We start from the raw sequence: 15,825 nt of genomic DNA, 5'->3' as shown, positions 1-15,825 counted from the left end.
TCCAATCAGAAAATCTTCCAATATCCATTGAGTTATCCCATACAGATACTGCTACACTGCTATTAGCGCGGAGTGTGGAGTTAATATAAATACATCCTCACCACGTGCTCAGACGTCATTCACACAAACACATAATAGTCAGGAGCCTCCACCAGGCTGTGTGGGCTGCGAACTGAGTCAAGAGGACAAAAAATCAAAAGAAGACCTCTCTTTGGGAAGAATCTGAGCAGTCTGCTCTGACACTGAATACACACACCCCCCACTGCTGGAGACTACACACTCACAGGATGTATTTTGATCATGTGTCAAAGAATATATATATATTTTTTTTTTTTATTTAAACAACACAATTGTAATTGTTTCCTTAACCAGAAACAACAAGAAACTACAATGTTAACTTATAGCAGTAACAGCTGAACTATTATACCATAATGTGCTACAGTTTTAATTTTGTCAACTTCAGTACTCTGTACAAGCTTTAGTTGTAAAATTATCTTTCTTTGCTGAATGTAGTCGTCATAAATATTCTATCAAGAGTCAGCGATTCTGACATCATTGTCAAAAAACTAAACATTTATGTCAGTCTAACATATTAACATATTATATAAAATTGGTTGTCATGCTTTTCCATATTAATAATAAGCAAACCGAATGCATTAGAAATGTTATGTAAATTGCTGGATAAGATTACCAGAAGGGATGTGTCTTCCTTTAATGCCTCAAAAATATATTTTTTTTAAATTAAAAAAAAAAAAAGTTTCTGACTCCTTTTCACACAGGATGTTGACTCAAATAGTGTCGTGCCTTGGCCATTAAAAAGAAAAGGTGTCCGTGTCAGGCAGGTGTCAATCAAATCTGTATAATGATGAAAAAAAGAAGCTGCCTGCTGCATCTGGAAATGAAAGCAATAAGAGTGAACCAAAACAGTAAAGTCATGGGTTTTAAACTAAAACAATGAACTTAAATACTCTGAAACACTGTTGGGCCAAGAGGAAATGCAGAGTTTTCGGTGGGTTTGTCACTATGAATGACACCTTTCGCATTACAAATAGTAACTTTTTCTGTTGCTGAGGTACACATATTGATTATTGAAGCTTTAATTGAAATTCCTGTGCAAAAAGGCCTGCATTTTTATCTTAGATAATTTTTTGGCATCAAAGGTAGACACCTTCCTGGAATCCCACAGGCTACTGACTTACAGAACTAAAGTAAGTCAATACTAATATTTCAATAACTAAAGTCCCCGACAGAAATGGCCTAAACTCAACTCTCAACTCAAACCTTATTGTCTTAATGTCAGTGTTGGCAGCATCTGCAGTCCTCAGGAGGATGTCTCAGTTTAATACATCTCTGTGGTTTCTTTGAGACAGACATAGGTGTTGTGTTTCACTAGTTATGCTAATAACCTAGCACAGCATGTGTGTTTATGTTAGCACAAATTTGTTCTGTCTCAAAGAACACGGACATGTTGAAGACAACCTTCTGTTCTTGGTAGGAGGAGCAATGAAAAACAGACAATCGGGGCAAGAAGAGACAAGAAGAAACAAGAATGCTGCCACCAACTGGTATATATGCTGGATATCAAAACTCTTTCCGAAGGAAAAATAAGCAAACTACCAAACAACCAATCAAACTGACAGGAAAACAATCTACATGTCCTATCAACAGGCTTGCATTATGTAATTTTGTTGTATATAGCGCTGAGCTCAGCTCGAAGTTTCTTGAAAGACGGTCTGTTTTTGGCGTCGTACTGCCAGCAGCTGGTCATAATCCTGGAGATTTCCACAGGGCAGCTGTGAGGAGTAGGCATACGGTATCCTGAAACACATCACAGACAGTCAAAACAGGTATTGAGATCATCTTAGCACACTGTACACATTTTCTGAAATACAGAATTCAGAAAAGGCCTCAGTGTCAGAATCAAGCACAATAGGTGAACACAAACACGTTGACACCTTTATATGCCTGATATGAGCTTGTACCTCTCTCCACTTCGTCTCTTGTCTGTTGGTTGGTCATGCTCGAGTAGGGCGTCATTCCCATGGAGAAGGTCTCCCACAGTAAGACACCAAAGCTCCAGACGTCACTCTCTGTGGTATAGCGACCTGAAAACACCAGCAGGGGGCAGCAATGGCAAAGGCACAGGCACAGGTCTTTGTCAGTTATTAACTGACTGTTTGGCAGACAGAAACAGGAGAAGTGTGTCTGGCTGTGACTGCAGGGCAAAGAAAGTTGTGTCTTACCATAGTTCAGGGCTTCAGGAGCCGTCCATTTGACAGGGATCTGTCTGAGGCCGCCCTCTGCAGAGTAGACACCATCATCTTGCTGACGGGACATCCCAAAGTCACTGATCTTCACCACACTATGGTCTGCAACCAGACAGTTTCTTGCTGCCAAGTCCCTTAAAAAAAGAGAAGAGGAAAAAGGATTTAAGAGGGATTTATAAAGAGGAAAAATGGAGAAAGTGACACAAAAATATTGTGCTTTGTATGGGGGGGAAAAAAGAGAAACAGCGATAGAACAGACAGCCCTATAAAAGGAGTGGGGAAACAAGCGTTCTTGTCATGTCCCTGGTGTTGCATGTGAGGCAGTTAGGCATGCAGCGTTACAGGCTGAGCAGCTACCAGCAGCCTGCTGTGATCTGTACCCGCTGGGCAAATTGTACAGCGCCCCTGTAATGAGCCGGATGTCACAACCTCATGTCTTCTCTCCGACAACCTGCATGGATGCCTCACCCTAAGCTCCCTTTTCGCTCCAACCCAACAACAGATGCCTTAAATCATGCATACAGACCTATTTTAATTTTACTCTATTTTCACCATAAAAATTATCTTGAATTTCACATTTTTTTTCAGTATTTTTGATCCCAGCTTTTTCTCATTTTTCTTTCAGTACATGCATTGTTTGTAGGCTGCTAACAAAACCCCATATTTGATCTTTAAAACTGTGAGTTGTTTGTGTAGCTACAGTCAGGCTCGCCTTGTTAAAAATGAAAAATGAAGAATTAAAAAAAAGAACAGAGATCAGAGCCAGTTCAGCATCCTTGCACTGGATTTCTGTCTCTGGTTTAGCACCTCCATGTTAATTTGACTGTTAGGTCATCAAGAGCTACAGAGAAATATACAGGGGCAGCCCTTTCTTGCTCTAGACCAAAACTGTGAAATAACCTGTCCATCAATATCTGAACTGCAATTTTTGTAACTGTCTTTTCAAAGGTCTGATTGTATTTGAACATTTGCAGCTTTGTTCATTTAATTTTTTTTTAACTTTCTGCTCTGTTTTATTGTATTTTAAAGTGTTTTTTTTGCAAATTTTCATTCATTTAATATTTTGAATGTGTTTTTAGTACAGCACTTTAGGCTTTTTTAATGTATGAAAGTTGATATACAAATAGTGGAGAAGTCAGCAATTAATGAACAGATAATCGTTATATTCATATATACTCTCTGTATCGTTGCATTTCAACACTTGATCCTGACTTATATTACTAGTACGGTCAAAACTCTTTTTTTGTTGAATGAGCTCCGACTGGGGTAAAAACAGTAGTCGCTACCCATCTTCTGCCACAGCCTGAAAACCTATTTTTTCACACTATACCCTAACACCACATTATTTCTTTTCAAAAGAGAGAGAGAGAGAAAGAAAACACAGCACTTGCACTGCGGGTCTCTGAAAACTTGCTGATGTTTATTTGGGGTAGTTCTAATTTTGGATGACATTTAGCTTGTTCATTTTGAGTTTGATCACACTTCTTGCAAGTCTCTTCAGCAAAAATGAATGTAATGAACTAGCTCTTGAATTCATAGTTGTTCTGCCTTTTAATTTAAGTGAAAAACACTGTAGGTTTCTAGTTTCACCTTCAAGAACACCACAGCTATCGATTATTTAAGGAAACTCTTTTTCCCTCATTTTCAATTGACTGTTTGACTGCTACATCAACGAATGTGAACGTGCTGCTGGGAAAGTGCAGTTTGGTTAACAGTTAGGTGAAGTGAATGAGGTTTTTATCATGTATCATGAAGGCTAGAGATCAGTCTGCTGCAGCTTGATCAACACTTGTACACACTTGGAAACTACATAGTACAGAATGTAAAAATCAATATGTTATAATATGCAACAAATTCATTTTCCCTGGCACCATCGTTTGTGTAACATAGTGCACTGTGTTTTCTGTGTTTCCTTAAATTCATGGTGGCTTTAGAGCCACCACGTGTGTAAGGAGAGAGAATGACACTGCAGCGTATCAAACCAACAGTGAAACACGTTGGTGGGAATATTTAAGTGTGGGGATGTTTTGCCTAGTCTGGGGTTGGACACCTGCACCAAATTGACTACACCCTGACCGAGGAGAAGTGCCACTCCATTCTTCATAGATATGCTGTACCCTCTAGTTTGCATCTTTGTAGAGAGGGATTCATACTGCAGCAGGATAATGACCCCAAACAGACCAGAGAAAACCAAGGAGTCCTGACTGTCAAGGACTTTCCTCCACAGTCACCTGACCTCAACCCAATTGAACTTCTACTGATACTTGATACTTTTACTTGAAGACCGAGAAAGCCAAGCACTGTGTGACATCACAAGAAGCTCTGGGCAGCTTTGTGGATTGTGTGGGAATAACATGGGTCATCAGGTTTTGCACAAACTTGTGGAGTCCATGCCACCTTGAGTGCATACTGTCATTAAAGCAAAAGGGGGGGCACACCAAATACTAAGATATTCTGAAATAGATGTACATTTTTCGAAAGGTTTTCATTTAGGTGCATATCACTTTGATGTTGTTTGTATGTTTTGAATTAATCATTTGAATCTGCAAAATAACCAGTGCAACCACTAAAGCCTTAAAATAAATGTAAATGTAATTTAGCAGAGTTTAAGTGTAAACACTAATTATTACAATTATATAAAGAACAAGTACCTCAAAATTATACTTAGGTACAATGGGTAAATGTACTTAGTTACCTTTCGCCACTGGTCACCTCTAATTGCAAAACCATTTTGTATAAATGGTCAACTCCTTGATGCAAGTGTATATGACTCAGAATATGTAGAGTCGCAATCTTACCTGTTCCTGATTTAGTGATGAGACAGAGCGCTGTAAACTGTATCGTGCCCACAAAGGGGGCTATACAAACACTGACAGACTGACTGACCAACCTGTGGATACACTTCTTGCTCTCCAGGTACTCCATGCCAGCTGCTACATTTTCTGTCATTTTGACCAACACCTTCGGCTTCAGACTGTGACCCTCATGCCGCAGGAAGGAGAGAAAATCACCACCTTATGAAATGCGTACACACACACACACACACACACACACACACACACACACACATACATATAGAGAGTGATGATGATGATGGAACTAAGTGGTGATCCAGTAATGGAACAATAAATCTTGAAGCTGTTGAGATATAAAGGTGTTGTCTATCAGGATCATATTTACCTTGAACAAGCTCCATAATGATGTAGATGGGCTGTTTCTGCGTGCACACCCCTATCAGCTTCACAATGTTAGGATGGTCGTACTGCTTCAGGATCCTGGACAGCAAGGAGTACAGAGAGGAGTGTGTGTGTGTGTGTGTGTGTGTGTGTGTGTGTGTGTGTGTGTGTGTGTGCGTGTATGTACTAACCTGGCCTCCATCAGGAACTTACTCTTGTGCTCTGGGGCCAGGTTCTCTTTACAGGATTTCACAGCCACAGGAGTGTTATCAGAGCGTAATCGACCACTGTACACTTCTCCAAAGTTGCCCTGTGTGGTATCAACACCAACATGATCAGTTAGTTTTTTTAAACTCTCTTTTCTCACTCATCAGAGTATATATCTAATCAAGCACCGAATGATTCAAGGTATGACAGTTCCACAGCTTCTCTAAAATCAACAAATTTCTTGGTAAAATGTTACCATATGTGCACAATTTTATGACTGCAGATGAAATGGGAGATAAACATATAAATCAATTCTAATAGTGGCTGTAGTTGTTCCTCTTGTCCATAGTGACCATAAAGAGATCCCCTAACCAAAGCAATATCAATGTAAACGATGGAGGACAACATCTGCAGTACGTCCGCTGTGTATAAATCATTTCCAAAGTTCAGCTGTAGTTAATATGAGACTTCAGCTGTCTGAATTATACAATTCACAGGAACAGCCTTTTAGTACAAAATTCCCTCTTTGTTTTTCCAAGGGCAGTGTTTGCTTGCTGAGCCACAACAGAGGAATAGTAACCAAAGGACTGTAACTTTCCAAGATACCCACTTTATTTGAATAATTCAAACTGCTGAAGTCTCATAATAGCTTAGGGCTAAACTATATAATACATTTTTTCTGAAGACAAGAAATTTGCATTTTGTCCCCACTTACACTGAAATCATTTTAAGACAAGATCTCTTATGGAGAGGAGAACTTCATCAAGTATTCATTTAAGACAAACCAGAAAACATGTGAATCCATAATTTCAACTGGCAATAATGTCTTCAAAAGACTGTTGTTTTTTTTTTTTTGTTTTGTTCTTTTAACTGATTGAATTGTATTAATGTGACTCACTGTGCAGGTCTTCCTTGCACTGTGGCCATAAAGTTTCGTGCAAATATGTTCGCATAATTTTGAGATGACAAACACATGGACACATTACCCATGGCTAACTCTGTTAATATGCATAATAAAAAGCAATGAATTAAAAATAAAATGTTTGATTTTGTTTATTTCTGCGTTTCTGTCAACAGATGCCAAGCTTACCCACCCGTCCAATGAGCTGTCCCAAGATAATATCATCATGTTCCAGGACCCACTTGTCCTAATGGGGTTAAAAATAAACAATAGGAGACACATATTAGTACAGGTCTAACAAGTTAAAAAGCATAATCTACAGAGAGAGTGTGCGTGAGTGTGTGCATGTGCGTGCGTGCATGCATGCGCGTGCGTGTGTTGCATCAATACCTTCAGTACAGGCTTCTTCAGCACTATGTCAGCCCTCTTGGTGATGTGTTGTCGTGAGGATAGTAAATGATGGATCAGCAGTGGGACACTGTGGAAGCCTTGTCCATCCAGACGGTACAGATTCTACTGACACACATGGAAAAGCATTTAAAGGAGTTAACTGATGTTCAAAGATGAACAAAATATAAATTTTGTATTAATTCATCTAAACTTCTGTTTAATTTGCAGGAAATAACATCATGTACAGAATAGCCACAAAATGTACATGTTCTCATAACTTCCACTCATGTGAATGAAATTGGGAAGGAAATAGATAATGTATCACCATCATCTCTTATTGACGTAAATATACACCACATATGAAGTAAACTGTACCTCTATAACTCTTGACAACTTTTCTCAACAAAAGCTTTCTGTTGCTTTAAGTAGGTTTACTTACATCCGTGTTCTGAATAAGAAAATGCTTGCTGGATCCATCCCATTGCACAGAGAGCACATAACCCTGTTTCTCTTGACTCTTCCTCACCAAGAAGTCTCCATCACTCTTCAGCAGCTGCTGGACCTCCAGTCTGGGAATGGCTCCGTGGTACCAGTCCTGCTGCCCCAGGGGACGATCCACCTCCTGCACCGGGCTGAGAACCGGAAGAACCTGAAGGCAAGAACAGAGAAAAGCAGAATCTTTAAAGCTGACATGAATAATGAAACAATAAGAAGTGATAGAGGTTGGGTTTTAGGACAATTCTGCAGAGATTATATGGAGATACTTCAAAGAAGAATCTGTATTACTTTAAAGTTTAACTGCACCACCCTTCATGCCTCCAGGATACCACAGAGTTGGGAGTTGGAGGGAGAAGGGGTTCACACTCCAAATAATTTAGGCTTGAAATCCAACACATTATAGACATTAAAACATTATTTGCGCAACATGATCTTTTACAGCATGTGTGCAGTCCTTTTTTAATTTCCTGACAGATGAAATACTGCAAGAATGACTGCACAAAGCCTTTTCCTGTTGAGAGTTAGTGTGCAGGACTGCTGGGTCATAGCTTCCTGTGTACTATCATCTGTCAGCAATGATAAAACGATGAAATGTAAACCGGCTGCATGAGAAGTAAACTTATTTTTAGGTCAGGCAGAATTTCAAAAGTAGTAACTTGACCGACAAAGCTAACCTCAATAAGTCCCATGGTGCCTTCACAAGCAGGAGACCCCAAAGAAAGATCATGTGCCTGAGTGAGCTCAACAGCGCAGAGGATACATTTTGAAACTCGGGCACTTTCACCAAAACATGATGAATTGTTTGTTGTGCAGCAAGAGGTCTGAGAGTGGAAAAAGCCTGTGCTGCGGTTAGAGTTAAGAGCAAGAGGGTGTTAGACTGACGAGGGGAAGTGTCCTTCAGCTGTAACAACTGTCCTTCCTGTTGAAGTGTTCTTCAGCAACACATAAAGAAATAGATAGACTATATTGTTTAGGGTTTACAACGTGACGGCACACAGTTTTATTATAACCAGCACTACTCTATCAATCATTGTTTGGTGTGTAATTATTGTAATTGTTTAACATACCTCACATTTAGGTTTGAACAGGCCACTGAGATTGTTTATGATCCCCTCCATGAGGACTTTGGAAGAAGGGTGGCTGTGGTCCTGAAAAAAAAACAAAAGATCAAGAGCACATCATGACAATGCAAAAGTGTCCACACTTCCCTCCTTCCTTGCATCTGTCCACTATTACTATCAAAGTAAAAGCAAAAAATGCCAACAAAAGCAATATTTGAAAAGTTATAATAAAATCATTTTGGCAGGTCCAGCCACAAAGAGCTGTTTAGTGGTAAAGAGAGCAGGGCGATGATTACAGGTGAACTTACTCTTTGGAAAAGCTACAGGAATAGCTGCAGTTCAAAACAAGTGTGTGGAGAAAAGTCACATGAGTTGGATGAAAGTCATTCTTAAGTCACAAATTTGGTGGCTTTGGACTCAACTTGACAGACAAGACTAAGGGTCTACAGCCACAAGCTCTGTGAAGCTTTACATATAGGCACAGCAGCACTTTGAGCTACATGCTAATGCCAGCGTGCTAAGTAGCTCAGTACTGATTCTAAGTAAGTATAAAGTTTATACCATGGTCTGTTATTAATGGTGGTCAGTACAATTAGCCCGATGATGCTGCTGTTGCTAATTCCATGATGACTTGTTTAAGGTCTAAGATATAGACTAACTTCAGGACTTGGAATTGACTTGGAACTTACCCAAGACTTGTGACTTGCAATGAATCTGTCCCACTTCTGGTGCACACATTGTGGAAATAGAGTTGTAAAAATTGCCATACTCTCATACTGTTTGATAAGGTTTAGAGTTTGTTTGTTTATACCAGACATGACATCTTTGTAGTTGATACCGACAATAGTTTCAGTTATCCATAATCCAACACGACATCTTCCTTCCTCATGCCATCACTTGTTTTTGAGTTTAAATGCTACACCCAACCCATTTGCATCTGGCTGACTGACAGGACTAATTTGATGAGGAGCTAAAACAAAAGACAAAGGAAGGAAAGGCTGTGGAAGGGAGGACATACATTGCTCGAGATGGATGAAAGTGAAACAGTCTCTGGGTCCAGTGTCAGAGCAGAGGGAGGTTCTTTGGAGCCCAGCTGCTCCAGTTTCTTCTTCAGAATAACTCTCTGAGTCTCCAGCTTGGCTCTCACGCCCTGAGACAGAGCGACCTGCTGCCGGCACTCCTCCAGTGCATGTCTCTTGCTGAACTGGTAGACCCTGGACAATACAGAAAGCAGCTGTACGTAAGTAAAGGTAATTTCAATTTGTACAGGACCTCGTCAGCTTGAGCGACACAAAGGGATGAGCAAGTCAATAAAACAACATAAGTGGCACAATAAGACAGTACAAGAGCCCTAGAAGACCTCGGGGCAGCCGTCTACTTTGACTAGCTGATAATGCAGCTCTGGGGCAGTGTGATTCAGTGGTTTGAAAGCTAAAAAGAACAACAAAAAACTACTAATAGACCTTGTAATGAGATTGTTTTGTCAACTGGATAGAATAGGCCAAACGCTGATATGCTATTGCTTGACCACTCAAACAGAAGAAAGCTTCACTGATGCTTTTGAAATGATCTCAGAATGATGGTGAGTAGGAACCACAGAAGCAAGTGTACTCAGTCTGAATTTTCCTCAGGTAATCACATTCTCAGCTACAACAGGTCACACTTGGTCAACCTAACCCAGACTGTCACAGTCAATTTATAAAATATTTCTTCAAAATTCAGACCAAAGGGCGGCACAACCTCCACCCACCTCACTAACACCACCACCACCATATGTGTTCTCCGGCTGCCCTTTCAAGTTATCCACCTTTTGCAAACACATTGCTTCCAGTTGTCCTCCAGGAGTTTGTTAATGACTCGATCACTCCCACTGGACTGTAAACCTCTAACACCTTCAGACAGCCTCATCAACCAAGACAAATGAGGGGTTGAGCTCCATAACTCTGACCATATAGCTGTATTATAATTCATAAGGCACTTACTGCCCCCTGAGACCACACTGGTTATTAGCTGTTGCCCAACCAAGAGCACAGTGAACTCTCCCGACGGGAAGGACTGCCCGCAGAGACAAACTTCGGTAATTTGTCCTCACAACAACCAAAGGCTGTGTGTTTTTTATTTTGAAACCTCCTCAATAACCTCTGAATACAACATCAGTGTCGCTTATTCTGGCTGATATCTGTGGTCCGCTCACCTCTGGCCTTTTTTGACGCCTTCCTGCTCGGCCTCCAGCTCCAGCTCCAGCTGTTCGACCGAGGTCTGCTGGGAGCTCAGAGTCCGAGCCAGGTCCAGTAGCTCCTCCTCTACCGCAGTCAGTCTGTGGGGAAGAGGACAGTAAAATTGCATGGGGAGAGGAAGTAATTGATGCACAACAGTCAGAGGAAATAGGTGGCGGGCAGAACAGGGGAGGGTTATGAGGAGGAAGTAGTTTAGATAGTAAAAAAGGAAATTGGAGTCTAGTCATCTGGTGTGTTTGCTCTCACTTGTGCTGGACTGTCTCAAGCGTGAGGTCGTTCAGCTCGATATCTCTGGGGTTTAGCTGCTCAGTGTCCTCCAGAAGGCTACAGTCAAACTCTGCACAAGCAGGAATCTCCCCCACAGACCTACAAACACACACACACACACATACACACACAGTTCATCGCATCATCGCTCTGCAGGGTGGGATGTCATGATTTGCATAGTGGACATCTGAGAGGAAAAGTTTGCCTGTTCTGGTGAATGAAACTCTCATATTCTCTGTGAGGATCGATGGCTGTTAGAGCCAAAGATATCTCTCTGTGGATCCGCACCACTTCATGATGAAGGAACGTGGAGATGTCGAAATACTCCTGCAGGATCTCCTTTCTGGTTCAGAGTTGAAGGCAGGGCACAAGAAAAACATGCGTCACACATGATGCAGTGATTTTGGCCAGTTCATTGATTTCAAGGACTGTTTTGTAAGATCTAGCTAAATCCAAACTACATTTTCAGTACTGCTCTTTTCCAAAGCATAAGGTTGGTTGGCTGCAGGTTGATTCATGTCAGTGCTACTTTGAGAGAATAGCCCGAGACAAGCAGTAAACATTTAGATGCTTTAACCTTTTGTCAAATTTGAGTTATTATTGCTTGGCATTTAAGATCCGACCCCTGAATGTCAAACATTTACTACATAATGCTTCCAACTTCAGATCATTCAGATCATTCATTTCACTGTTTCACTTCTTGTTTCTCCTTTTGAAACCTTGTCTTGAATACAAAAACGAGGAATAGCTGTCACTGCTCTCAACAGCATGTCCAAACATTATTCATACAAAGCAAGTGGAAAATAAATACAGCTAGATGTTGGCTGTAATGCATCAGCTCAGGCATATTTCAAGTCTGTGCAAGTTGATTTTGCACAGAGTTCTTATGATAATTAAAACAAATGGCTGAAAATTAAAGGACCTTGTCAGTTTTAATGCGTCATCATTTTCTCACATACACACATACACACACACACACACACACACACACACACACACACACACACACATTCACACAGCCAGTCTTATATCCACTCTTTAGTGTATTTGGTCTTACAATATGAGCACCATCTCCTGCTGCAGTGTCTGCAGTGCGCTGAGCAGGGCAGGCTGGATCTGACTGTAGTGGTGCTGATGGTAAACCTGAGCAGCTTGCACAGACAGGACGTACTCATTATGCAGCTCGTAGAGTCTCAGTGTTGCTTTTATGTAACGCTCTTTAGCCTTGTCTCGCTCTTTATCTGTTATAGGATGTGGAGGACACATTATGTGATGAATACACATTTCAGAGTTAAACAGTACAGGTTATTTAAATGGCCCAGTGTCACAATCACAAATCACAAATTTGCATACAACACTCTCTGTTCTCAGACACTGTGTGAGAAAGAAACTATCCACAAAAGTGACAACTAAAAACAAAAGAAAAACAAAGCTAGACTGTGCCATCAGCATGAAAGTGTTCAGAGAAGTACGTTATACCAGGAATCCCCACCTTTATTGGCCTCCTGATACTTCCTCTTAGCCTGAGCTGCATCTCTCGCTGCCTGTCTGTAGCTGCTCTTCAGCCTCTCCAGCTCTGTTTGTGTCACCTGAAGCATCACACAAGACGCACAACAGCATCTTTTACAGCACATATCCAGGTGGAAAATATACGGTGCAAGAAATGAGTGTGATTCAAAGGAGCTTTTTGTGTGTTAAAGACTGCCCTTCTTAGTGAGAGCACTACTTGACACAGGAAGTGGACAGAGACCAGGGTATGTTTCACTGCAGAGGAACACGAAACATGAGAGAAGACATATGAGGAAATGGTCTGACCTTTGCTGTGTACCTGCTGCCAATACTTAAACCTCCACCTGCCAGCAACTCTGACATTGCTGTTCAGTTGCTATCACAACATGAAATGTTATCTGTATAACAGTGATGTACACAAAATCAGAGCTGCCGGAGCTTCAGCTGCATGGCAAAGTAAAAAAATTCAAATAAATAAACTGAATGCCAAACGGCAAAACTGCAACCCAATATGGATAACTGAAAATGAACACATCATTTGCCTGATGTAATTGGGTAATAAAAACAGTGTGGAGCAGCCACCAGTTTGAGATCCCATCAAAATGCATTTGCACATATTCTTTCCAGTCTATTGAACCTCATTTCATTTGACTGCTGTCTGTTTATAAAGCTGCCACTGCAGTGCTCATCTGCATGTGAAGATGATGCACTGGAGAAAACAAGCAACAACTTCTGCCTCTTGTACAAGTCATGTCATGTACAAAAACTCTACCACTACTAATATCACTATTTCATACACATAATGTTTCATTTACACAGTTCTCTTTCATTTTAAAATGATGAAAGCATTCAGAAAAAGAAACACTGGAGTCTTTGTGTGCAAGAGTAGTTGCAAAAGAAACAAGATATTGCTTCATCTGAGATGCAAGATTTTTTTTTTTCAAATATATCAGTGCTTAGAAAAAGTAAAGATTGTGTGCACTTTCAAAAAGCAAAATATAACAGTATCCGTATATATAAATATGTAGTGTGAGCAGTGAGAGGTTTTATCACAGTCGGACGTCAGACTGTTCAGAGGTGGTTCTGGCATGATAGTTGCAGTTTGTATGTAGTAGTGTACTTGAGTTTGTGTGTGTGTTAGTCACACACCTTGCTGAGCTCCTGCCTCAGTAGATTCCACTGCTCTGCGTAGGTTTTGCGGAGCTGCTGTTTGTCTCTGATGAGCAGTGTCAGTTTGCTGATGGGACCATCCAACAGATCCTCGGAGCGCTTCCTCATCACCTGGCTGAGAAGGTCCGTCTGAGAGACCAGCACTCCCCACGACTGACAGGCAGAGGGCAAAGGTCAGGGAGACAGGGCATTCAGACAGGAGACACTTAATAAACCTCTGCCACCAAGGTCGCACAGTCCTCCACAACCTGCATTTCAATCTGTGTGTTTGCGTCTTGGTCAGCGGACAAACGAGCAGGGTTTTGGTGAAGATAGAGTCACCAACTTAAAGAATTAACCACAATGATGACTCTTTTTTTTTTTACACCATTTTCTTATATCTTCACAACCATAGATAAAATATTTCTGTTTATGTAAGATTTTCCTGTTACTGGTCGCGGTATTCATATGACTTAACATAGCCATAAATAGAAAACAGAGCAATTGCAGCTACTTTTAGATAGTGTGTGCACACACCATATCAGTTCTTTCACTTATGGGTAGTGCTACAGCAACATAATAAATTTTTACTGTTTGTGACATTCTTGCACAGTCCATGTCGTGATGATTGAATATAGTTCTGAAATCCATGCAGGTAAAAAAAATGATCAAAGTGTCAATGTTTAGAAGATTGTGCAGCCTTAGTGGAGGTATACTGTGTGTGCTCTCTGATCGGAGAATATGTTTAAACATTTAGATAATTTTTTACTATGTCAACCAGGGGAAGATGAAACAAGGTTCAGCTCAGGGTTATTGGTATCTAAGCCTTCAGCAGAACCTGAGGCCTCTCATAATTTTATGAGTACCTCAAAGAAATTGAGAAAAAGATTTTACTCTGGGATACCTTGGGCCATTCACACACAGTTTGTTACGCACATTGCACCCAAATACACACATTGACTCCTTAGCAGTAACCTCAGTTTATATGGATGTTTCACAATCTGAACTCTAAGGAAATGTTTTTTTCCACAATATGTCTACGCATCATATTGTCCTTTCCCCTATTTGAAAAAAGTCTAAAATAAAACAATGAAATGTAAATTAGTCTTACTGGGTGGTTGCAAAGCTATTTCACCACCTAAATAAAGTCTATATACAAAAGACACTGATGGTGATTATTCATTTTCCAACCATTTTTAATTTCAACTTAATGTTTGAAACTAATTTGAAATACACTGAGGTCACACACTTTGTGCATTGTGCAGTGGCTTTCTTCCAGTGGGATGATGATGGTCAGTGGACGACTGAGTGAATACAGAGTGATCTAAGATCTAAGAGACCTCACCTTGTTGAGCTGGCTGATGTAGTCCAGACCCGCACCAGGCTGAGGTCGGTCCAGTTTCTCTGCCATGGTAGCCATGTTATGCAGCTGCACTGCAAACTCCCGCTCACTTTTAGCCCGTTGACCCATCCACTTCTTCATGATCTCCATCAGGTGAAGCTCTGAGTCCAGCAGCCGCATGACTGCTGCATGTGCCTGTGGACACCTAAGGTCCTCCCCAAAACCCATCTCTGAATACTTTCACTCTCCTCTATCCCAGGGATTTGTTGTGAGCAGTAAATCCTATACAGCCCTTTGTTTTTTCTCAGAGTGGGACAGAAACTGAGTGGTGAGCTGAAGCAGCTGCTAATGACCAAGAGGAGTTATTTCTCTCTGGCCATAGAGGGGTTTCACTTCCCTGTATGCAAAAAAAAGTACAGTGGTTTGTTTGAGGCAGCACTTCCTTGTGTCTGTTGAATGTGGTTACTGTTGAAATTGAAATTTTACTTTCAATTTAGGAACAACATTAAAAGTCAAAAAAACTATTGTTGCGAGTGTATAAAACATCCAAATAAAATGCAGAAACAACACACACACAAATGTTCATACGTTTATCTGTGTGCATTAGAAACACAGAGTATTTCCCTTTTATAGCTCATACTTGTACGTCACTACATTTCATTCATTTTTTTGCTGTAGTTACTATACTGAAAAAGACTGTATATAGAAAAACATATGCTCATGTCATAAAATATGATGCTATAGATTCAACTGAAAAAAGTAAAATGCAACGTACACATCACTAATAATAATTCACTTACATGATTTATGACAATATTCAG

The 15,825-nt window shown here is 40.5% G+C and overlaps 1 protein-coding gene across 2 annotated transcripts; it reads right to left on the bottom strand.

Annotated features, from left to right (window-relative positions):
• Window positions 1-321: 321 nt before the first annotated feature.
• fes (FES proto-oncogene, tyrosine kinase) lies at window positions 322-15,370 on the bottom strand. Of its 2 annotated transcripts, none has more exons than XM_087170914.1 (18): window positions 15,008-15,370; window positions 13,663-13,836; window positions 12,497-12,593; window positions 12,062-12,245; window positions 11,210-11,347; window positions 10,984-11,103; window positions 10,695-10,817; window positions 9,519-9,714; window positions 8,507-8,587; window positions 7,468-7,590; window positions 6,942-7,064; window positions 6,745-6,798; window positions 5,635-5,753; window positions 5,448-5,542; window positions 5,158-5,281; window positions 2,244-2,401; window positions 1,983-2,105; window positions 322-1,818 (listed from the first exon to the last, which is right to left on the bottom strand). In XM_087170914.1, exons 1-18 carry the CDS (start codon window positions 15,230-15,232, stop codon window positions 1,676-1,678), a joined length of 2,400 nt encoding a protein of 799 aa, XP_087027040.1. In that variant the 5' UTR covers window positions 15,233-15,370; the 3' UTR covers window positions 322-1,675. The 2 variants fall into 2 exon arrangements, with proteins under 2 accessions (XP_087027040.1, XP_023251465.1); XM_023395697.2 differs by having other exon boundaries at window positions 7,381-7,590; window positions 15,008-15,369.
• Window positions 15,371-15,825: the final 455 nt, after the last annotated feature.

Source organism: Seriola lalandi, unplaced genomic scaffold, assembly GCF_002814215.2.
Source record: "Seriola lalandi dorsalis isolate HSWRI2012SDOR001 ecotype SW California unplaced genomic scaffold, Sedor1 jcf7180002054968, whole genome shotgun sequence".
Classification (NCBI taxonomy): Eukaryota; Metazoa; Chordata; class Actinopteri; order Carangiformes; family Carangidae; genus Seriola; species Seriola lalandi.
This window is presented reverse-complemented; position numbering and strand designations above follow the sequence as displayed.

Coding starts and splice junctions, on each gene's coding strand:
- fes (XM_023395697.2), bottom strand. CDS start 15,232: ATGGGTTTTGGGGAGGACCTTAGGTGTCCACAGGCACATGCAGCAGTC. Junction 10,818..10,983: donor CTTGAGACAGTCCAGCACAA/GTGAGAGCAAAC, acceptor TCTTCCCCACAG/ACTGACTGCGGTAGAGGAGG. Junction 9,715..10,694: donor GGCGTCAAAAAAGGCCAGAG/GTGAGCGGACCA, acceptor TGTATTGTCCAG/GGTCTACCAGTTCAGCAAGA.